Below are 24,759 nucleotides of genomic sequence, written 5' to 3' on the forward strand. Positions count from 1 at the left end.
GCCGGGGGTGCTCCCACCCGGTGCGGGTGTCGCCCCTCCGCCCGCGGCCGTGTAGAGGTTTGGGGGCGGGAGCGGGCGCGGGGCCGTGCCCTGGGTGCACATCTTGAGTGTCGGTGGGGTCCGGGCTCCTCGCGGTGGTCTCTTGCAGCGGCATTTCTCCTGCCGTTCTCACCTGCGCTTTCCCTCCCTCTCCCTCTCTTTTTTTGAATGCAGAAACGAGAAGCAGAAGGAAGAAAAGGTTCGTGTCCAGCCCCCGCTACGTGGAGACCATGCTGGTAGCTGACCAGTCCATGGCCGAGTTCCACGGCAGCGGGCTGAAGCACTATCTCCTGACGCTGCTCTCCGTGGCGGCCAAGCTGTACAAGCACCCCAGCATCCGCAACTCCATCAGCCTCGTGGTGGTGAAAATCATGGTCATTTACGAGGAGCGGAAGGGACCCGACATCTCTTCCAACGCGGCCCTGACTCTGAGAAACTTCTGCAGCTGGCAGAAGCAGCACAACCCGCCCAGTGACCGGCATGCGGAGCACTACGACACGGCAATCCTGTTCACCAGGCAGGTGAGGGACGCGGAGGTCAAATCCATCCCCATGCCCATTGCTCCCTACCCCCGAGGCCCTCTCTGCCAGAAGACCTCCGTAAAAGTTTTCAGAGGCCCTCTTGTGTCATCGCAGCTTCAGCAAAGTAGGCTGAAAATGAAATGAACTGCTTTTTATTTAGTCGTTTATTTTGCTGTTTGCACCATCTCAGGTGAAACTCGCAGTATGTGCAACGTATTTCTGCCTCATATATTTTTAGCAGATTTAGTATGGAAATTATGCATTTTATTTCTACGTGTAACCCTTGTGTATGTTCCAAAGACAGATTTTTGCCATCATACCCATTGAAGTGCTGAATATTTATGCTCTTTCCATAAGTAAAGGCAAAGTGCCAGGGCTGGATGTTTCTTGCCAAGGTTAAGTCTCTGATCTGATTAATAATGAAACTGCCTTTTTTTACAGGACCTCTGTGGTGCCAAGACATGTGATACTCTTGGGATGGCTGATGTGGGAACAGTTTGTGATCTAAACCGCAGTTGCTCTATCATAGAAGACGATGGCTTGCAGGCTGCCTTTACAACAGCCCACGAACTAGGTACTTGAAACTTTGAAAGGCCATTTCACGTGATTAATTGAAGCCAGCTCGATGCCGTAAAGCAAAGAGCAGCCCAGCCCGTGCCGCGGGCTCGCCCTGCGCTCCCCGGCACAGTCGGGAGGAGGCAAAGCTTTGCCTTCTAGCAGGGATGAGCTGTGCGAAGCAAATCCTGTCTGCACGGCGTTGTCTGCAAGAGCTGACTTTTCTGACTGCAGAAAAAAACATGTGAGAAGCCTGTGAGGGGAGTGAAGATACCGTGCCATCTGCTTAAAGTTTGGCAGTATTCAGATTCAGGTTATTAATTAAATACCAGGCTATGAGCAGCTGTAGAGTAATATTTAAATAGTGTTGGTAATGCATAGGACAGACTTCCTAAAATCACCAACTCTCCTTTTTTTTTTTTTTTAAGGCCACGTGTTTAACATGCCTCATGACGATGCAAAGCAGTGTGCTGGTATTAATGGAATAAGCCGGGATTTCCACATGATGGCATCTATGCTTTCCAACCTGGATCGCAGCCAGCCGTGGTCTCCATGTAGTGCCTACATGATTACTACATTTTTGGATAATGGTCATGGTAAGATTATTAAGCTTTCCATTCATGTGGCATTTAAGCTCTTGTGCTTTACTGCTTTGCTTTTTTTTTCTTTTTCCTTTTTCTTAAAGGACTGCTTTCTGCTGCAGCATGGAGTTAACCTTTTACATGCTGCCAGTGAATTTAGAAGACCCTTAGTTTTACAAAAAGTGTGGCACAAATTGCCTCAGAGACTTATGTTACAAAGCAGATGCTTGAAACTAAACTCACTGACAGCATTGTCTGCCCCTTTTTTTTTTTTCTTTTTTTCTTCATTTTCAGGTGAGTGTTTGTTGGACAAGCCCCACAAACCCATCCAGCTTCCTTCTGACTTGCCTGGCACGTTGTATGATGCCAACAGACAGTGCCAGTTTACATTTGGAGATGAGTCCAAGCACTGCCCTGATGCAGCCAGTACGTGTACAACGCTGTGGTGTACTGGCACTTCTGGAGGACTTCTCGTGTGCCAAACCAAACACTTCCCTTGGGCAGACGGCACCAGTTGTGGGGAAGGGAAGTGGTGCATGAATGGCAAGTGTGTGAATAAAACCGAGAAGAAGCATTATGATGTAAGTACTAAAAAAGAAATCAGAATATATCTTGGGTTGCACAGTAGCATGGATAATGCTTTGGTGGGAGCAAGCAGTTAAAAGGGCTTGAATAAATGGAGGCAGATAGCTAATAAGACAAACTTAGAGGGTTTTTTTACAAGTGGCTTAGGTAAAAATGAGCGTGATTGTGGGTTTTGTGGTTTGGTTTTGTTTAGCTTTTATTGTATTAACTTTTTTGTTCTGCTTTTGCTTGTCATTCCAGACACCAGTGCATGGAAGCTGGGGGTCCTGGGGGGCGTGGGGAGAGTGCTCCCGGACCTGCGGTGGAGGAGTGCAGTACTCCTTCAGGGAGTGCGACAACCCCATCCCGAGGAACGGGGGGAAGTACTGTGAAGGGAAGCGGGTGCAATACAGATCGTGTAACATTGAGGATTGTCCGGACAATGATGGTAATCTTTTTCCCATTTTTAAGGTGGAAGAAGGGTGTCTTGTGGAGGAGGAGCGTGTACGGAAGATGATCTGATGTCCACCTGTCTTTCCTCTGTAGGTAAAACCTTTAGGGAGGAACAATGTGAAAAGCACAATGAGTTTTCCAAGTCTCCTTTTGGAAGTGGACCTGCAGTGGAGTGGACACCCAAGTTTGCTGGTGTCTCTCCAAAGGACAGATGCAAGCTGGTCTGCCGAGCAAAAGGAACAGGATACTTCTTCGTTTTACAGCCAAAGGTATTTCAAAACTATACCTCTTCCATCTAATCAGGAGTAGGATTTTTATTTCCTCTAACTCTTCATGTGAAGTTAAGAGTCAAGCAATATAGAAATCTGAAATAGTGTCTGTCTCTTATTTAAGCTAGATTCTTCCTTCTTCTCTTCCTACATGTACAGCTTGATCAGTGCAAGCATGCTTTAAATATCTTGGCACAGCTCTTTCAGTTATTTCACACGTACCACCTATTCTACCCACTCCACCCTAGTTTCCTTTCCTCTCCTTCCAACAATTTGATTACATTGAGATATGTTTGGAAAACTGTGGGGGTTCTTTGCCAAAACATTGGTGCTTTCTCATACCAGTTACTAATATGCTGACAGCTTAAAATAAACAAAAGGAAAAATGTTTGTCTTGCATAGCTACTTGAATTCACTGTCATAGATGTTGAGAGCCAATAACTACCAGGGTGATGACACAGATGTTTTTTGTAGAGCAGTACTCCTGGAAATAAAGGCTACATTGAACACCATTAAAAGTCATTTTGGTCCTGTACTTTGAGGACATGACTACCTTCTAGTGACGTTAGAAAGAAATGTTCTTTCTTCATATGCAATCAGTTAAACAGGTCTGTGGGTGTTTTGACAGGGGGTGCTGTTAATAAAAACTGAAATTGGTTGTTTTCTCCTGTCCCCATGGCTTCATCTTTGCAAGTGAGATGAAGTAGCACAACATACCTCCAACTGTCTATGAGCTGCTTTGGGTTTTATTTTCAAAAGCCCTGCAAATACGGGTGCTGCAGGTCTTCCACCTGTCCATATTTTGTATGTGCCTCTATTACACAATTTCAAAGCAATGTGCGTCTTCTAATCAGATGCTCTATTGCTTGTTTCCTGCAAAGGTTGTGGATGGTACCCCGTGTAGCCCCGATTCCACCTCTGTCTGCGTCCAGGGACAGTGTGTAAAGGCTGGCTGCGACCGTATGATAGGATCCAATAAGAAGTTTGACAAATGTGGTATCTGCGGTGGCAATGGATCCACTTGCAAGAAAGTGTCTGGCACACTTGTTCGAGCAAAGTGAGTATGTGGCTGCTGCTATTATTTTGTTCTGGTGAATGTTTTGTGGGTATAAGCTTTGGGTTTCCGAGTCAGTAGGATGTTGCCCCAGTTTATTGTTGGAACTGAGATTTGGTCTGTCAGAGCCATCTGACTGAAGATAACTTACAGTGAGATCCCAATAGAAGCAAGCCCCATACACATGGGCACGCCACTGCTGTAGCAATAACGTGGGATGTGACTTTGCAAATCCCTTAATCCATTAATTCAGTTAGGTTGGCAGCTCATGAGCTTAACGCTTTGGTTTCAAATGAAATTCAGTCTTGTGCCAGGCAACTTCTTCCCTTTCCCAGGAAAGACCAGAGGGCTCAGTCTTTCTCTTATCTCTTGAGCAGACCTGGCTACCATGATGTCGTCACCATTCCAGCTGGTGCAACAAACATCGAGGTGAAGCAGCGAAACCACAGGGGCGCAAGGCATGATGGCAGCTTCCTCGCCATCAAAGCCGCAGATGGCACCTATGTCCTCAACGGCGATTATACCCTGTCGACGCTGGAGCAGGACATCACCTACAAGGGCAGCGTGCTGAGGTACAGCGGCTCCTCTGCTGCTCTGGAGAGGATCCGCAGTTTTAGCCCTCTGAAGGAGCCTCTGACCATCCAGGTCCTCACTGTGGGGGACCTGCCACAGCCCAAGATCAAGTTCACCTATTTTGTGAAGAAGCCCCCGCAGCCTGGGTCAGAGAAGGCACCCAGTAAAAAGAAAGAGTCCTTCAACGCCATCAGGGAGATCATCTCCTCCGAGTGGGTCATTGAGGAGTGGGGCGAGTGCTCCAAGTCATGTGGCTCAGGCTGGCAGCGGCGAGCAGTGGAGTGCCGGGACCCCCGGGGGCGGCTGGCCACCGGCTGCGCCCGGGAGCTGAAGCCCAGCGACGTCCGTCCCTGCGCCGACGTGCCCTGCCCGCAGTGGCAGCTGGGGGACTGGTCGCCCTGTTCTAAGACGTGCGGGAAAGGTTTCAAGAAGAGATTGTTGAAATGTATTTCTTACGACGGCAGCATGCTGCCGCAAGAAAGCTGTGAGCCTTCCAAGAAACCGAAACACCTGATAGACTTCTGCAACGTTACGGACTGCAGTTAAATAGTATAAGTTGGGAAAGCTAAATTTTTTTTATTATTTTTTTCCTTCAGAAAAATGCACTGATAAAAAGAGGGCTAGAGGCAGCGCATGTGTTTTTGCATACAAAATTCATGGTGAGGATCTGTTGAGGTGGGACAGTGCAAATAGCTGTAGTTGGCGTTGCATCCTAAAAATACCCTGCCAACTGAAAATTTGATAGGATAGCAGACCCATGTCACTCACTCGTCTTGAGCAGATAAGGCCCAAGGGCATTATAACTGCCCCTTTTTAAGCCTGTTACAAATTAAACAAAACATGAGCGGTGGCCAAAACACATTTAAGCAAACATTTTGGAGTTCGGTAATTTCTCCCTTCTTTTGGATTTATATTGTGGTACTGATCAAGTCCCCATGCCTAGGAAGGGGAGGGAAAGGGGAGTGGAAAAGATAGCTTAAAATAATTGGTCAGGGCTTACCTACCTCACAAAGGGCAAAAAACAGGATTGGAAAAGGAGCTTTAACTATGTCATTCATGGCTGCTATTGTTTCAGAGAATAGTTTTATATAAAAATAAAGCCATATTCTCTACCTGTAAAGAGTAAAAAATACCAAGAACAGTCAGTCAACTCCACAAATAACTAGAATGTCATTTTTTTTAAAGTATCTTTATGTCATTCCAATGTGCCTGTCCATTTTTGTCATCCACTCTGATGCTGTTGCAGTGACATACGAAATCCAGAGGCCACAAAAAGTGGAAAGCTTCATGGAGCAGGTAGCATCTCTGAGTAGTTGCTCTTTGTGCCTACTGCATACCTTCCACGGGCTTTTCTGATTCAAGCTTGGTCCTACCATCCTGTCAAACAGACTGCTGGCAATTTGTGAGCATATGAGTCATGCTTTCACATTCAAGTCTTTTACCTTACCCCAGCCAATGGAAATTATTTGCATTTGATTTTTAAAAAATATCAAAGAAATTGCGCTATGAATGGGAACCTCTCCTAAGTGGCCTCTGATGGGTTTGTAGTGCTCAAATCACTGATAAGGTGGGAAGACAAAGCTGAAGGATAGCAGGTCCATCCACAGCAGTACGCCAGTGTTCATATAATTAAAGTTTGTGCCAGTCCATAGACAATAAGAGAATATGGCTTTCCATATGTATATAGTAAAATATATTACTATAGATTTTATATACTTTATAAGTATTTTATATTTCTTTCCCTTCTGAGAAGGGTTATAATTTGTAATAAATGCATATAATGAGCGTATTTATTTTTATACTTCGTGTCTAATGTGATCTTCTAAGTTATCGCTTTTTTTAAAAGGACATATAACAAGGATAGAGTATTTATACAGTATAATATGTTACTAGAGGTAATAAATGAACGCTATAAATTTTGGAAATGGAGCGTCTTTATTTCACTGAAGTAAAACTAGTCCATCGAGCAAAAAGAGCTTGGAATCTAAGGCACTGTTATGAAAAAACCTAAACCGCATTTTTCAAAACGACTGGTAGCTTAGGCTACTAATTGACTGTGTTAGTGACAGGGTTTGGAAAACTCTACCCATAATGTCATATACCACGTTAAAAGGGGTAATTTTGTATTTTATTACTTAACCACTAAGAGGGTGCTCAGCACTGTTGTTTTCATCTTTTAAAAAAATGGAGTGCAACTAGACTGATGCCACTGTTTTTAATAACTGCTTACAGAGGGAGTATTGCTGTCAGTGGTGTTTATAACCAACAAAATATGTACAAAAGTAGCAGTTTTACCTGCTCCGCTTAACCTTAGCCTACTGGGAAAGAAGCATTCAAAATTTAAAACCATTAACTAGCAGTCAGAGGTTTCCCTCACAAATTTCTGGAGGGCCTCCTGATCATGCTTTTCTAATTAGAAGTACTGTATGAATGAGCTGTTCTAATGCTGTTGGTAACACGTTTTAGAACATTAAAATACATCCTAAGCATCAAGAAACTGATTTTTGCTCCCTCATTTCTGATCTCATGACCACTGCAGTTGAGGGAAAATCTTCTGTTGAACTTGGTAGGATTTTTGCCATGGAATTTGAGACATCAGTCATTTATGAATACTTTTGGCTTTGTGTCATGTAAAAATCTATTAAAACTTCCTTTGCCAATGTTTGGACTCTGTCTTGCAGAAATAGTTCCCACTTTATTTCACGGATAAAATCCTGGCCCCTCTAAAGCACATAGAAAAATTCTCATCACGTCACACTTCATTGAGTATTATTTTGTCTTTGACATGCAAAAATACTGGGGAACATATTACTTCTGACATTTAGGAGGGAGCCAGTCACTCTTTGTTTTTATAAATTCTTAAATGTATTTATAAATACAACAAATATTTATTTGTACATATGTATACGTACATGTATTTTTTACTACAAAAATAGTCCAAATAGGAATACATACATTTCAAGAGAAAAAAAACTTTTTTTTTTTTTTTTTTTTCATTTTCTGCTGTTGTTCTTACTCTTTGTAGACTTGACGTCCTAACATGTATCTGTTGGTGTTGCCTGAAACACTCTCCATTTAAGAGCCTAAGGAGCTACAGTCCTGAAACTGCAAGACCCTGCCATATCTACATAATTGGCGAGGTCCCACAACTGCTGGTTGATAGGGATCACCCAAATTTGCTCTCATCAGTCTAGAAGAAACATTCAAGGCAAAGCTAAGAAAGCCCTGCAGAGAAAACAGATTCTCCCAGACCTACCCATATCAAAGCAAGCCCAAAGTGCTGACATAGTCTCACTTCTTGCAGTAGCACCTAAGGAGGCTCTTGAGAGAGAAAAATGGTGTTTCCCAGCCACTGCATTTCACGCTGAGGGAATTTGGATCCGATCAAATGCAGCAAATTGCCCCTTTTTTTACAAAAAGGTGCTGAAGTGTTCTGCATTTTCAAAATGCTTCAGCCGGCATTACCTATATTAGATCCGCCAGCTCCGTGGTTAACCAGGGCTAAGTGCGGAGTCAGAGGGCATGAGGGAAATCAAACACATTCGGTGTTTTACAATAACAAATGGCAATAACATGAACTTTTTTTTTACACCCTTGAAAACGACTGCATAATAAAATGAGTGATGAACTAATAAAAAGTTATGATATAATGACAGCCTATTTGCTATGGTGGCATTCGTTTCTTTAGAGCATAAACATAGCAGCAGCAGGTCAACTCGTTACCCATATTTGTAGCGCAGCTGGCCAAGACTGCATTTCCAAGTTTACTGACTATGTATTTTTCTTTGACTAGCTCGTGAATTCTCAGCAGTTGTGTCTGTTATACAGTAATATGGTTCATGAAATTATATCCTATATTTAATAGAGCTGGGTTATAAAGAACATGCTCCAAATAATGTATTAATTAAAAGTAAGGCAGTCAAAGAACTGCTCCCTTCCAAAATGCCCTTTAGTTACAAGAAAGTCTGTTGCTCTGGGTGATCCAGCAAAGGGAAACAAGCAAAACCAGGGGAGCATTGTTTAGCTGTTTAGCAATCAAGACCACAATTAAACACATCCCCTGCACCAAGAGTCTGGCAATTTATAGCTTTTGTAACAAAGGACTGGATAGTTAAGTGATTTTTGTCTGCAAGTTCCTTGCTGTGAGCAGGAATTGCAACACTTTATTACTGTCTCATAAGGCACACTCTCGGAGCAGAAGTGGCACTGAAGTTTGTGTTGGGGAGACTGTAAGAGCTGGTGCTTTCTGCCAGCCCCAGCATTCTGTCCTTGGGCCAGGGCCACTAGTTCCAGAGACACCCAGATGAGCTTCAGACCCTAGACGAAGACTGTTGTTTTCAACCAGGTTGTCTCAGCTGTCCAGCTTGACAGGTTGGGTGGGAGGTTTCCAGTGCCCAGCATTTCAGCTGAGGACAAACCTCACTTCAGTTTGGAGCCAAATTTGTCTGGCTTCCTCCCAGGTTCAGAGAAGCCAGATGCTATACCCTTTTTTTTTTTAACTTTTTGGTGTCATAAGAGAAATGGGTTTAGCTGGGTAGTGTGGGCTTGGTAGATGAAATCTGTATCTTCAAGTATTTTCAGAGGTGTGGCGAGACACAGGTGTCTAAATGAATGAAATGTGTCTCCCTTAATCACCCTTGGTTTCATTGCTTTCTAGGCTGAGTGATCTTTCATTTCTTGGTAAGGCTGAAGTCTCTGTTGGCAGAGGGAGGCAAATGAAAGCAACGTAGTGAGTAGTTTTTTGCCATTTCAGGCATCATGAGACTGAGGAAAAACTCTTTCCAGCCTTTCAGTGGCCTTAAAGAGCTTGGCATTGGGGCAGAAATCCAGTCTGAGGGCTAGATCTCCAGAACCCAATCTTCAGATTTCACTAAGTCAGAAAATAACTAGGTGTTTGAAGAGGAAAACAGTTATGCTAGAGAACTACCTTCCAGGCTGATTAGATATAAAATTGTGGTATCTGTGCTGGCTAAACACTGTAAATGATGCTACTATAAAATTTGGAATAGTTATTTTCCTGTGGCACTGTTAAAATCATAAATAATATGATTTACGGCTTGAAATTGTATTAACAGTAAATAGGAAAAAAAGAACCCAGTATGTGATCAGATTCTTAAGCTGCTGCATTCCCCTCTCTTTAGTCCAAATGTTGTTGTAAAAATAAGAGATGCTGGTGTGGCCCAAATAATAACTATTTTGCCACTTATTGTAATACACGTGGTTTCAGAGCAAAGAAAGGTTGGTTGTTATTATAGAAGTTGGTTATGTTTGAGCTTTCAGAGTAAAGAAATAATTCCAGTATGGAAAAAGCCAGAAATTGTCTAGAACTGCTATATACTTTAGCAGCTGATACCTGCATCTCAGAGCCATCAGTTGCCTGAGTATATTTGGAGCTGTAATTTTGATGTCAGGACATTGACTTAGAGAATAAAGGTCCTAGAGTTATGTATAGGAACCACACTGTTTTGCCAGGTACTAGCAAAGCTGGCATTTCACTGTTTGAAACACAACTCCACATAGTTTGTAATGTGACAACTGGATTCCTTTGTTTGTAGTTCCACATTAGCGTCCATTCAAATCAACATCTCCAAGCACTGCATGTTTCAGTAAAAGCCTGGCACACCTTGCACAGAAAAACAAGTGAGACCTTTGCTTTTATCATTGCAGCATCACAGGTGGGTAAGCAGATGCAAAGTAATGTGATTTGTTGAATGTTGTAGGACAAATAGGTGACACGGTCTAGATGGGGGAAAATTTTACGCTAAGTATCTTAACCCACTAGCTAGGTTAGGGAATGGAGAAGAAAATACTTGTGAGGAAAGCTGGAAAGGCAGCTTCAGAAGAATAGCCCAGACTCCTCAGCAAACACTCCCACTGTAATGCCTGGCTTCTGCTCATCAGCTGGCTATGACATTGGTTGCACAGCTTTGCTTCAACAGCCCGACATTATTCCAGACTTCATACACCTGGGAAAGCTTTTCATCCCATGAAATTATAAACATGCCTACCAACCACCATTTGGAGCAAAGACCAAATCCTGGGTGATATGGTCACAACTGCTTAGTCCTCAAGACAAAGAGGGTATAATCAGGTGAAAAGTTTTCCCTAGCAGGGAAAAGGTCATACAAATAGAGCAAACCCATCACCTTCCCCCACACCCGTGGAAAACAGAGGCTACAACAGGAGTGTAAGTAAACATTCAGCAATCGCCCTCATTTTGCATAAACATTTGCAATTTGCCCCATTTTGCATAGAGTGCACTGTTACAACACGTGGAGGCAGAAAAAGAATGGACGGGGATATTGCTACCTCTCCTAGCAACACCCGCTCGATAGCTCTTTGATGGCAGCACCAAACCTTGATGCTTTCCTAGTAGAACAGCAGCTACAAACATGCATTCATGTTTGATGTTCCCTCTCAAATCACAAAACAACCTATTCACAACAAGCGGTGCTATGAACATGGTGTTTTAATAAATGTTTTTACTCCCGAGGCAGACTGATTATTGCTGAAGATGGAAGTAGCACTGTTTGGGCTTGCAGATCTATTTTACGGTACCTGACAGTGTAAGAGGGTCTTGTGCAAAAGAGATTTAATGTTGGTCAATAGAAGTACAGTTTCATACGGTACCTTTGCCTGTAGGCTGGCTGCATGTGCTTGATAGCTTCAATGTGATAAAGGATAGTCCTTTGTCATGTTTCAGCCTATGACCATAAGCTAATGAGATCCCAGATGCCTGGACAATTATTTAAATTTAAGCACCTCAAATCTAAATTGAGCCAGTGCAAAGTCTGTCATCCTTAATATACTCTACTCCTGTGTAAGAACGCTACAAAACTAATTTGAGTTTCTACCAGCTCATGATTCTTCCCAGATATTCCATTTGAATATCAGTATTTCCTCCAATACTGGAGATATTTGCACTCAACTAAAATATAGTTTCCTACAAGTACAAAAAGGAGCTGCTTGTTCCAATATAGTAGGAACAATAGGAGCTAAGGGAAGAGGGAGTCATATGGTAAAGATTATAATCAGGCAAGCTGAAAGCAGTGGCCATTTTAATTGTGCACCAATATATTTTTCAGTGTAATAAAGACAATATGCCTGTCTTCTCCCAGACAATTTAAATATATACTGCCACTTTGTAAGATTTTTCACATACAAAACTGGAGATGAAATTAGGGATGGGAAGACAACTGATATTCAATTATTTGGATTAAAAATTTCTCTGTCAAGCAACACATGTTAATGGGGAATCTTTTCTAATTTTTTATTCCAAGTGAAAACAAATGCCATCAAAAATATGAAGCTTTAAAGCAATTCACTTCTGTTTTTCTTATTCAGTTTTCTTCAATTTTCTGACAGCCAGACTGGCAAAAAACATGGATACTGCAATATCAAGAAAGAGGGATGCTCAAAGTCATACACTGAAGGCACAGCTAAGCACAAAAAAAGTGGGTGATTCTGCAATGTCTGGCAGATGGGCAGTGCATCTGACATCACCAGGGCACCATTTATATTAGAAATACCTTCAAAATTGCACAGATATTGACCACATTCTACTAAAGTCTGTACCTCTTGTGTTTTTCACACATAAAATCCACTTTTGCGTACCAAGAACTTTGAATCATTAACTTCAGCAGAAAAAAACATGAAGTACTCTTCAAACCAAGTCACAAAACTGCCCTTGTAACTACTTTAATAAAATAAAGATGTCTTGCGGGTACAGCTTTGAATCAATGGGATACTTCAGTGTGTGCTTACACCCACCATAATTTAGGACAGCACTGGTTAAATCTGAGAGACAAAAGAAAAGCTTGCCTTCTTTTGTATAATCTGAATCTTAATTAAATATTGAATTAACTCCAGAGGCCAAACTTTTATTATAAGTTTTTCATAAAGATAAAAGTGTGTGAGGAAGTGGAAGTGAGAAGGTGAGAGAAGGTGAGGGGATGGTGAGGGGAAGGGAAGGGAAGGGAAGGGAAGGGAAGGGAAGGGAAGGGAAGGGGAAGGGAAGGACTTTTGTGGAATTGTTAATCATGGAAACTTCTGAAACATATGTTGGAAATCAGATTTCACAATCAGGCCTGGGCAGATTTAGAAAGGAATTAAATGCAATGTAATGTCCACCTCCTTTTCCTCTCCCAGTGAACCAATACACACATTTGGGAATATGCTAAAATAATGAAGACTGATGTTTTCCATTTCTCATTATCCTCCTGCTGGAACAAGTGCAGAACACAACACGGAAGCACTAGAGGGACTCAGCTGCCTTTGATGAATAATAAAAAAAAAATATTTAAAAAAACCCTCTGCACATGTTTCCTCTTGATTCTTTTAATTTACAGTTTTATTTATTTGCACTTTTAAAGGAATAATAGCTGATGTCAGAAAGGAGAGCCCCCAGAGTCACATCTGAATTCAGCTTGAGCTGGAGTGGATCCAAGAGGACACTAAACAGCTGCCTGGCAGACAAGAAGGTTGGAGGCATTAGAGAATATAAATGTTAAAATCCTGCATAAAATAATTTTGAATCTGATATAAGCTAGCAAAAGCCAGGCAATTCAGAGCTAATGCTTCCATTTGCATAGGGACAAAAATTTGTATGAGCCTGTTTCCAAAGCTCAGTCTGAAGTAATGGATATTACCCACATAAGAACACTGGCTCTGGTGAGACTAAGTCATGTACTTTATTCCTGGTTTTAAATTAAATTCCTGTTGGTCCGACTTTAAAAATCAGTAGATTGATATTATTTAAGTCTGTGCCACAGATGTTCTCAGCACTGCATGACAGCTTTATGCAAGGAATGAATGAGAGAGATCCTGCCTTTTGGGTGTAGTGCAGAGGAGGAGGAGGCAGAGACCGACACAGTCCTGCTGAAGACACCCCCAGTGCTGGAAGGGCAGGACGGGGGCTTTGCAGCTGGACTCTCCTACTGGGAGATGGACTCTTAAGAGATTCTGGATCAAAGTTCATGGATGACACTAACACAAATATTTGTTGAGAATTTGACAGGTATGTGAGCTCTTGAAACAGTCTCCTACAGCAGTAGGGAAATTTCACTTTCTAGTATTGAGAGGGACATGTAAAGACTTGAAGGAAGAAGATGAAGCAGCATCAGCTACTTTAAAGTAAGCTGATGACATCATCTTGGTGCCAACAGTGCTTTGGGGTTTTGCAAAGCAGCCTCACTAGCCAGGTTCCCTTTCCCCACCTGCAGGTACTGGCATTTTCCTTGGGCTGCAGGGCTGCTGCTGAGCCACAGACCGATCAAAACGCATGCTACCATAGGGCCAAGCACAATCATATGTGGCCCACAGCCAGCGTGAACCCAATCTGAGTTCAGAGCTACTGAAATAACTTCTGTGTTTGGCACCATTGATTCTACACGTCACTGTTTTTTCTCGAGACACGTGTTCTCACTGGTAGCATGCAAATGACTGGTTCAAATAACAAAAAAGAAAGCCAAGGTTTGCACACTACATTCTCTAAAGATACTAGGAGAGAGCTTCCCATTGGAAATGGTTGATCAGATGACTGTTTGCGACTACCTAATGTGAAGCAACAAAACTGCCTGTAAGGATGAATAGGGCATAACTTCCAAGAACAGAGATAGCACGTCCCAGACATTCAGCTCAAACAGCTTTGTGGTGGCAACACTACAAAAGACCTTGTTAACTCAGGAGGGGATGAAATTTAATTAATTGTCTTCAGAAGTTAGAATTGTTTCAGTGACTTGGCCTGAAGAGGAACACTGTCAGAGAACAGAAAATACAGTTTTATAAAGTTACTGTCCTCATTGTCCAGGTGTTTTCCACTGTCAGTTCTGAGGGAGAATCACATTTCTTTTTAATGTCAGCGACAATGGAGGATCGATCCTTAAACAGAACTGGGTTGAAGAGTGAGGTTTGACCTGGTGTTATCCAGACAGCCCCAGCTCTGCACCCACGAAGACCTGGCCTGTTGTGGAGATGTGCTGGGAGCAAGGTAGTGGAAAACAAAAAGATGGTGGATTTTTTTCAGCACCAGGAAAATGGATCCTACAATTTGCATTCAGTGTCACTGGGATGCCAGGAAAGTGCTGCGAAGAGTGGAAATCATTTGCTACTCAAGACCTGAACTACTAAAAGATAAGCATTTGGTGCATACATTTTTGCAACTCTAGAGGAGAATTTTTAACTTACAGGCATGCTGCTTAGCAGCTTTTCACCACAATTCACATAGCCACGGGTTTTTCCATCTACCTGAGTATCTGACATGCTGAATGTCAAGTGGCCTAAATCTACTTCATGTTATCCTTCAGTAGAGCCTGGTGTATTGTAGCCAGCCAGTTCTCCTCTTGATTCGGGTCTGCCTACGCGTCTGACTAGTGAGAGCTTGTTTGCTTTTGCTAGGGGCTGTTTGACAGACTCACACAAGACCTGTCTAAGTAAGGCTTGCTCTTAAAAGCATTGCTGGCATAATAATGTCCTTGAAAAACATGGAGAAGAAAAACACAGCCCAATTTGTTATAGCTGTAACAGCAAAAATTCCTAATGAAGATGCATTTATACTGGCCTAAGTCCTTTATTCTATTCTGAGAACTGATCTAAGCTATACCAACAAGGAAATATCATTCGCTGATCTAAATTAGGTTTGCACTTTCACATGTACGTAAATAGCTCCACTGGTTAAAACCATGTTGGCAAATTCAGTTACATACAGACAAGCATTAAATAGCTTTCTCTCACTTGCATGCTTTAGGAAATCAGTCTCCCTCTCCCTGTTGGTTTTCATGTTGGTGGGAGGAAAAGGGAACAATAACTCCATTCTCTCTACTGCCTCTCCTTGCTCCTCAGAGGTGCAGGAGATCACAGGGCCAGCACTCCTGCTTTTCTCCCTCATTTCAAACCACAATGTGGTGGGGCTGCAAAGGAGCTTGGGTGTTACACATCTTCTCTTACATGTCCCTGTGGCCCTGCTAGTTATCCACCACCTTTAAGTATTTGGGCCATCAGAAGCCTGGAAGAAGTTTCAAAATATTTCAGGAACTGGGTAGTGCACAAGGCTTGCTAACACCTCCACTAAAACCATCTTAATGGACATAACTTTACACAGATAAGCATCCAATACCCGGGAGAGTCAAAATTTCACCTCACTTGCCATTTCAGCTGGCTGAAGATAATAAAACCCACGCCATATGCTTCTCAGCAGGGTTTGTGATGGAAAAGCTGACATACTCTCAGAAGACAAAGCACAGTCAGCAGCACTTTAAAATCTTGAGAATGGCAGCATTATTTTTGGAAACAATAAATGCTATTTTTAAACAATTTAATATCACAATCCTTTGAAATCCAAATGTGAAGGCAGTGTCATGCAGAAGCAACAGTTACAGCAGTCTTGTTTAAGCTTAAATTTAACATCAAATAGTCATTACAGGCAAGCTTTGTTCCCTAGCAATGAGATGTCTGCACATTACAGATGCACGACTTCTTCAAAGAACTGCCAGATTATGGGATTACTCTGAGGAAAATTTCGCAATGGCATTTGATTCTTTCCTGATGAAGTCCTGATTTTCCACAACACTTTGCTCTTATAGCATACTGGCAGATGAAGAGAGACTGGGGAGAGAAATGCATTTGCTAGTACTACAGAGTAACGATAAATGCAAACCTCAGTGTCTTGATTAAGGAGTACAGCCCTATGGATATACTCATAACAGTAAAGCCACGTGAGGTCAATGCGATTCCCTTTATAAACAGAATAAGATCAGTCCATCCCTCTTTGCAAAGGCACAGCAGGGAGGTTTGGGCTCAGAACTGTTAAGGTCACAATTATGACTGGAAACACTTATCAAGTAGAGTTTGAAATATTTCAGATTCCCTAATCTGTCCAAATTGTATGCAGAGCAAGGATGGCACAGCTGCAGGGAAAAAGCAAGAAAATGCAGAGCTATACCACTTCCTCCATCACAGGCAAATGGAGGCAAGTGGCCAGGCAGCTCCCACTCTGAGAGCGCTGTGAGGGACCCAGAGGCTGTTCAGGTGGGCTTCCTCTATGACAGGGACATGGAGCAGCATTGCTGAGGTGCTCCACATCACCTGAGGGTGGGAAGTTCTTGGGATGGGGAAGAAGAAGATCCAGAAGATTCAGACTCCTTATCCTGTTGAAAAGGGGGAAGCAATAGCAGCAGGGTTCAGCATTTGGCCCATTTATTAGCTTTGATAGTTTGCTTGTGTTTAGTTATGGTCTATCCCAGCTGAGTAAGACTGCATATTCAGATAAGGCTTTTGACTTGGAAAATCTTGTGAGTGGCTCTGACAAGAGAGTCACACAGGTGAGAGGGGTGGTCTCCAGGGAAGCAGTTCTTAGCACAGACATTTTCCTTGCAGTAAGAATGGGTCAGAGCCTTTTTTTCCTCCTGTTTCACAAACCCAAGGGCTGTTCCCAAGGTAACTCCACTGCTCTGGGGGAATGACCATGTCTTCCTCCCCAGCCAGTGGCATGCCAGGAAAGCCATGCACATCAGCAAGGGTTAGACATCCAAGCCAGGAGGTTGCCTGCACCTTCCCTGCTCAGTTCATGCTGATTAGCTTAATGTGACCCAGGTGGCAGATGCAAGAAATATGCCTTGGAAGAAAAGCTTGAGTGGGACATGTTGGCTGCAGCCCTTGAATTAGCTGCAGCTGGTTGAATTCGGGGTAGTGGCTTTCTCTTCCCCTCCCTGTAAAATGCTTTGTACTGCAGTGCTACAATAATACAGCTAATTACAGGGCAAGGTTTGTTGTAAGTGTTGGAGGTTAAAATGTATTGTGATGTAGTCTTTAATTACTAAATTTCCTGCCTTTTGGGTACTTATCTTTACAGCCTGTGTGCTCTTTTATGTGTGTAATAAGTGGTGAAATGATGCTGTTGGTGAGTTTAAGACCAAGAGGTAGAGTATTATTTTAAGTGGCTTTATCAGAAACAACTATTTTTGAGAGCGGGAAGCTTTCTTTTTTTGTTGTTTGAATTGTAAATATTGTGCAATGCTGTATGTGTTGCAAATGTTAGAAAGGAATTCTGAAAAGCTGCTAGCAGGTGCTAAAAGAAATACCGAGCAGTCTGTTTGTAATGGCCGGAGCAGAGTAAAGGTAATTTATCACTTGTTGTTAATATTAACCTATAACCTTTTTTCATCTCAGTAGTTGCACAAATAAGCAAACATTTTATTTTTATTGTGTTGTTTAGTTTAAAATTGGAGAAGATTATTTTTTTATTTGCCAAGGGATGAGTACATCTTTCAAATGAGATGGGTATTACTTTAACAAATGTCCTTGTGTTATTCAAGCATAACAGCAGAGCATAAAATTCTGTCGCTGCATATCGTACAATAAGCAGCTATAGTATCTGGGCCATATGGTCTTCTCTTTCTCCTCCATTCTCTTCTTGCATTGAAAAGCTTACTTTCTTTTTATCCTTCCCCTCCTCCCCCCCATCCACGAAATGTGCATTTTTCTTGGGCAGAGAGTGCTAAAATAAAAGGAGAGGGAGCAAGTTAATTTATAGGGTGAGATAATGTGTTATCTGTTTTGAAGCAAAATTCAAACTCCTTGTTGAAATTAAGGATGAGTTCACTTTAAAATCAATGAGACATTGTTAGTTCCTGCAGCCTCCTAGAAGAATTAAGCTTTCTGGTTTGTTTTTTTTTTTTTCTTTGCATCTTCCCCAGTTCCTGAAAGAAGAGATAGATATTTGTTATGTTGCTCTGGGCTCTGTAACCCTCCTCCTCCTGCACCACCTGCAATAAATGGTTGCACAGGCTTCACCACCTTGGCTCCTGACCCTCTCCCGTGCCCAGCGGGTGACACCAGGACTCTGAGAGGGGGTTGGCAGGTGTCAGGGAGGGCACCACTGGTTCTCGTGCACTCTGCTGGGCACAGGCCCCTTTGCCCCCAGCCCAGGCAGGGACAGATGCCATGTCTGCGTGGGGCTGGTGTCTCGGGCTCCTCTGCAGCCACACCTGCCAGTTGTCCCCTTCCCTGCCAGCACAGGCCTCTGGCACTGGGCAGTCCCTTTGATCTGAGGTGAGAGCAGGGACACAGTAACTTGTCGGGAGGGCTGGAGGTAGTCAGGTTGCCTTCTCCCCGCCTAAGAGCCCCTTCTGCTTTCCCTTTGTGTCTGCTTGGGGTGATCTATCTCTGCCCTCATTGTGTCTCTTTGACTTCCCCTAGCTGAAGAGAGTGGACCACCTGGTTTACTATTAACTCTGTAGAGTCAGGAAGGACAATGTCAACCAGGTTAACAGAGACATGGATGACACAAAGGAAACCCAAATGGGTAATACCCACTCCTGGATACTCTCCACGTCAGCCAGGCCAGGCTCAATCCCCCTCTGCATGCACAGGCAGATGCGCTTTTTCTCATACATGAGCAACAACTCAAAGTATGAGCAGTGAGGATAAAATGAAGCCTGTGCAGAAACACTTGATGGCTACTGGCTGCAGGTGATGTCTTTGGTAGCTTGCGGCTGCAGGACAAGGCTGGCTGAGGAGGCAGGAGGCCATGTCTCCTCGGGGAGAGGGGCCTTGGCCTCAGAAGCGGAGTAGATAGACCTGGCTGTAGACCAGTGACACATTTTCATTCCGCTCTTGTATTTAGTTTTTGCAAAGTGTGCACGTGAAATAGAAAAGGCAATATCCAAGCCATTAGTATAGAGGAAGCACTGAAACAACTATCTTTCTGCTGTTTCTGGGTGGGGAACAAGGCAAGGGGTAAACTGTATTTCACAAAAGGGGTAAAAAATACAAGAGAGCATCTAACAATTCTGTTCCTAAAGAGAAGCAACGTTTAGGTAATAACACAAAATAATGAAACCCAGCAGTCAGTTTGCTTTTCAGATGAAAGTTTTAATCCAGAGATATGGGTAACTATCAGTTCCCCACCTCTAAATTTCCTTGGCAAACAGAATCACTCAGAAGCACTGAGAACAGAGATAAGTTTCATTTGGAGGGGAGTGTGTGTGATGGATAGGCATGGAGGACTTTTTTTTTTTTTCTGGAGAAAAACATCAAGGCTTTTTAAAAAAATAATAATCTGTTGGACAGAAATTTTCACAAATTCTCCAGAGCAGGATATGAGGCCTGTGAACAAAGAGTTAAACCAACTGCCGGGGAGGCTCCCTTTCCTCACAGAGGCACTGCAGGGAGGATCTAATTAAGTGGCTCCTTGGGAAGTACGGAATAGAAGATTCTATCTATACATTCTGGATTATAGGACAGACTAGGCCTTGATGTGCTGCTTTTCTGTTCATTTCTGTTGATGTTATTTTTGTTTCCTACTAACAGAACCTTCTGTGAGGAGAAAAACCTTGCTGACAGTGAATATATTTTGCATTTTCAGTATGATTTTGCACTATCCAGATGGCTAGTGGTCATTGCATCTCAGACCTCTTGCAGATACATCTTTACAACTCCACTCATCTGCCACATGGCATGTACAGTAAGTTCATTTGAACTTGTTACACAATATTGCCACGTCTCAGGTTCCCTCTGTCAACTTGTACATTGCATTAGTGACATACCCACCATGGCTCTGAGCGGCATGCTGAGCACACTGACAACTTATATGACCATCATAAAATAAATGCTCCAGTTCATCAACTCCAGGCTGAGCAGCACTGACATACTCATTGCCCTTTGATCAAAGGGCAAGGACAGGTCTTTGGGACAGGGGAAGTCCCTTCCTGTGACAGTATGGCACGTAGCACTGAGATGCCACAGCTGGGACACTCCAGCCTTAGCACAGTGCAGTCACCCAGGAACAATTTAAATTTTTGTGAAAATTAAGGTAAAAAGTTTGTGGGTGCTGAGCACCCATTATGGCTACCCCAGGCCATGTACAGCTAACATGAATGGAGTTCAAAACCCATTGCAAAAGGAGCAAATCATACTTGACAGCCCACCTATGGGGGCTTAATTACTCTGGAAAGAAAAGTGTGTCCAAACTGGTGATTTCGGGGCACTTTAAAGTCTGTATGAAAGAAAAAAAATCTAGTTCTTCTTAGAAAACATGGGCTTGCCAAACATACTCTGGATGGTCCTGCCTGTTAGGAAGACACTGTGAACACCTCTCGGCAATGTATTTAGGTGCATCTTGGAGAACTGCAGTTCCCAGTATCCTCAGTGGAGAAATATGGACATGTTGGAAGAAGTGGAGGTGGCTGAGGAGGCATAGTAATTCAAACTATAAAGATTTCTATTTCCCCTCACTTATGCCTCCTCCTCCTGGGGTCACACTGCTCGGACTTTGTGTGACAGGTAGCTACCTCCAGTCAAGTTCAGACACACAAATCCTTGCCTCCTTTCACAGAGAAGGGTCAAATTGCAGTGTCTCTATGATGTTGGACCCCATTCTCCTACCCTGCTGACACTGAAGGTATGGTCTCAGAAACAAGGGAGAGAGAAATATGACATTGTATAAAGCCTGAGAGGAGAATTAGACCATAGTATCTTCAGCTTCCCTTCCCTATTTCCCTTCAAAGAGGTAAAAGTTTGGCAAAATGGATTCTTTTGGAAACAAGTGCACAAAGAATTATTTTGTATCAACACATGAAAGCCAAGCTTTAATTCATGTCCCAAAATATCACTATGGCTCCTTCAATCATTAACTCCAGTTCTCTTTCTGGGTCAGAGCTGTCTAAAAAATGGAAAAGACTGTGGAAGGACTGTGGCCAAGTAGTGGGGATTGCACCACATGTATTGCTTAGACAGGCTTTGATTTTGGAGCATTTGTTTCTTTTTCCAGTAAATACTACAATAATATATTAATATTTGTGAAAAGAAACCTTTAAATGACATGGGAATCTACAAAATAAGGAAATGAGACCTGGGAAAGGGAAATGAAAACAATTCTTCAAAGGTTGTATAATTTGAAGCAACCTGTAACATTGTGTCCCATCAGCTCGCTAAATAGTCTTAAGCCAATACCTAATGGTTTTAACTGTAAAAACTCTTAATTTTGACTTTTTATTTTAGCTAAGTAAAATAAGTAAAAAGCAAAGGATATATAGGCATGAATAAGCAGCCTCTGAGGTAATATTACAGACGTATCATTTATTGTGCTAGACTCCATTAATAGTATATTGGCTTGATTTTAAGCAACTATGTCTCCGTATTTTTAGGTTTAGCTAAACAGCGTGAAATCTACAATGTAGGCCATGCCAGATGTGACGAGAAGAAAGGCCCTTTAACGGTTCTCATAAAAACTTTTGGCTTGCAGTCTCCATGGTGTTTTTTTCCTTAAAAGGTATCAGCATTTCCTGTTGCAAAGGTTTGTGAAGGGCATGCGGGAAGCTTAGTTTCATAATTATTCTACCCTTACCAGTGCTTATAAGAAATTCTAGTCCTTTTCTTCATCACTTGATCTTGCATGATTTTCCAGTGCATTCAGTTTCAAATAAGCTTCTATCCATGCAGTATGGCAAAATGATATTTTTAATCTGCATAAAAGCATAGGAAACTTCAGGGCCACAACATTTATTTATTAAAATTTTTCTTGGTAGGCTAAAATACATGAATAGAAATGAATCTTCTCAATATCAAGCATGTCCTAGGGCAGCAGATTGCATAAAAATAAGTTAACCATGTCATTGGTTCTAATTTTAGGTAACTGAGTACTTATGTCACAGTACTCTTCCTACTGGGGCAGTGTCTGGTTTGTATGCACATGTAGCAGATAGTCCTTGTAACTTCTTATTTCTTGCCTAAATCCTTTCTCCCATGTTGAGATGTTGAAGAGGTAAACAAGGTTCTGCCATCACTGCCCATGGTGGCTCCCCTGAAAGTCCTGCATATTGTGAAGCCCCTAAGGTTTCCCTCCTGCTGTGTTATTGACAGTTTTGGAGCATCCTCTTATATGTGCTCCTCTGGCTTCCACTATGACTGACAGATTATGTCAGATGGTTTAGGTTTACCCTATGTTTCAGACATCAATTTCCATTTTCCTTTCTGGATACTTTGGAAGTGACCAATGACTCCTCTGATGGGGCTCATTAAGTGTTATGAATCCATTTCAGTGTATTATTGGATATTTTAATGAAAATTTCTTTCAGTATTTCCACACCTGTGTGTTAAGATGGGAAGAACATATGAACTGAGGCTTTCTGATTACAAGTCATCACAGTAGGTTTCCAATGACCAAATCTTGCTTTAGTCAGTGAACTCAGTTGCCACCTAGGGACTTCACTCTTTCCCAAATATACATCTAGGCTTTCATATTACTGCTACTACAGAAAATTCTCTCGTCTCTCGCACTTGAATGCATTTGGACATGACAGAGAGAGTTGTTCTCATCCAGTTACAGTTGGAAAGCAAGTCCTTTCAATCCTATCCTCCACAGCAAAATGAAACAAATGAGATAATGGACTGGTAGATGTCAGCAGTTTCAAAGAACTGTGGCTGTTCCATTTCATGTCAGGTGCCCTCAACATCAGAGAAGCCAGTTTTCATTTATGTTGGAACCAAGTGAAGATGTTGTTTTGGTAGTGTTCAGTAAAGGGATAAATTCTGATCTTGCTTTAGTGTAATTAAGGTTCATAGTCTGCAGTATTAACTCTGACATTTGAAGTATTTATAGATTTATTTTTAACTTTATCTACTCCCCTCACCAAAGTCCTTCTGGGTTTGTATGTTTGGAGTATTTTTTCATGTGGAAGATTCCAGCAATTTACTTTTCTATATATGATGTAGTCCGCACAATATTAATTTGTATCTCTACAGTTTCTGTAAGTTTTAGATGACTACACATGGCTAAATATTATTCTAACAGAAATGCAGCAATAAACTGTAATCTTGACTTGTTGGAATAAGAGTACTAATAAGGACCTTTTAGAAGCGGAAAGCTGTCATAACAGCAAAAAAACCTCAATAATTATTCAAGTTAACATAAAATAAGGGTGTTGGTTCATTTGTAATCTGCTTTTCCCTAAAGTATATGGGCAGTCTGTTAGGCATGAGAGTCAAGAGTATCATTTTCATTTATTGAAGAGAAATATGAAGAATATGGCATTCTCCCTTCACATCTCTTATACAGCTTGGAATTGTTATTTTGTGCTTCCTTCTGTTTGTTTCTGTTCATTGCTGACCTTCATTTCTCACTGACCACAGTGTGCTGACTGGTGTAAAGAAGGGATAGGGGACGTTGGACTCTGGAGGTCAGATGTCCTTGTGGATGTTCTCACTTCCTTTCCTTCCTTTGCCCATTTTGCTAACAGCTAGAGCTGTTAGATTACTTCTTTGCTTTTGCAGAACATCTGATAAGATTTGGAGTAATTGAAACTCCTCTAGACTCTCAAATTTACACTGAGAAGGTAGGCCTATTGTAGACTTCAATGAGAGAATAACTTATCATTTACAAAATAAATTTCATAGCAATTATATATTAAGTGCTCTTTTCTTTATGCTTTTGAAGATAATAGTTGCCAGTCAGAAAATCTGATGAGTTTCCGCAGATTACATTTCTTTTTTATCAGAGGAAACATACTCCAGTTCTGTGATTACATTTTTCTTTAATTTTTGTGGTCTGTAGAGGGAGAGATACCTTGAACCTTTTCCCATTACCTTTCCATAACCTCATCACTTCTCATGTCCAGCTCTACTTCTGAACATATATTTTGTGATCTAATGTGAGAATAGTTGTGGTCATTACTCAGCCTAGGTGAATTTCATGGTAATTAATGGTTTGGGCTTTTGTTTTTAAAAGATAAGTTTTCTAAGGGGCCATATCTATTTATAAGCTCTCCCTTATCCCAGACTTCCTAAAATCATTATCATGTGAAAAAGTGCTTTGGTTTTAATGCAATATCCACCTGCATTAGGGAGAAAGGTTTGTCTGCATTAGAGGGAAAGGTCTGCATTTCATGTCTAGTTCTTGAGCCAGCTAAGGATGTCATGTACAAAATGAATAATTAAAATATCTTCTTAAATGACTGGGGGAGTAAAAGCCTTCACTGTTAGTTAACCCTGGAAATAATCTCACACAGATACAAGGAAAAGAAATAATTTTCAGTCCAGAAATCTACATGTTCAAATCATGCACTCACTGGACTCATAACCCACTGCTACAAATTATTCATCTCAAGAGAGTGCCATTCTTGGATGGATCGCAAGACTGGGCTTGAAGTGGCTGATAA

At 42.0% G+C, this 24,759-nt stretch overlaps 1 protein-coding gene across 1 annotated transcript in view; it reads left to right on the top strand.

Annotated features, from left to right (window-relative positions):
- Positions 1-6,530, top strand: part of ADAMTS1 (ADAM metallopeptidase with thrombospondin type 1 motif 1) — a 15,491-nt gene extending 8,961 nt beyond the window's left edge. Inside the window, exons 2-9 of the mRNA XM_026846675.1 lie at positions 109-560; positions 1,002-1,134; positions 1,544-1,711; positions 1,991-2,277; positions 2,522-2,708; positions 2,807-2,982; positions 3,864-4,039; positions 4,414-6,530. Coding sequence (XP_026702476.1) covers positions 109-560; positions 1,002-1,134; positions 1,544-1,711; positions 1,991-2,277; positions 2,522-2,708; positions 2,807-2,982; positions 3,864-4,039; positions 4,414-5,155 — 2,321 coding nt within the window. The 3' untranslated portion in view covers positions 5,156-6,530. The remainder of the gene's footprint in view (positions 1-108; positions 561-1,001; positions 1,135-1,543; positions 1,712-1,990; positions 2,278-2,521; positions 2,709-2,806; positions 2,983-3,863; positions 4,040-4,413) is intronic.
- The last annotated feature ends 18,229 nt before the right edge of the window (positions 6,531-24,759 follow it).

This window comes from Athene cunicularia (assembly GCF_003259725.1).
Source record: "Athene cunicularia isolate RWA chromosome 1 unlocalized genomic scaffold, athCun1 chr1_part1, whole genome shotgun sequence".
Classification (NCBI taxonomy): Eukaryota; Metazoa; Chordata; class Aves; order Strigiformes; family Strigidae; genus Athene; species Athene cunicularia.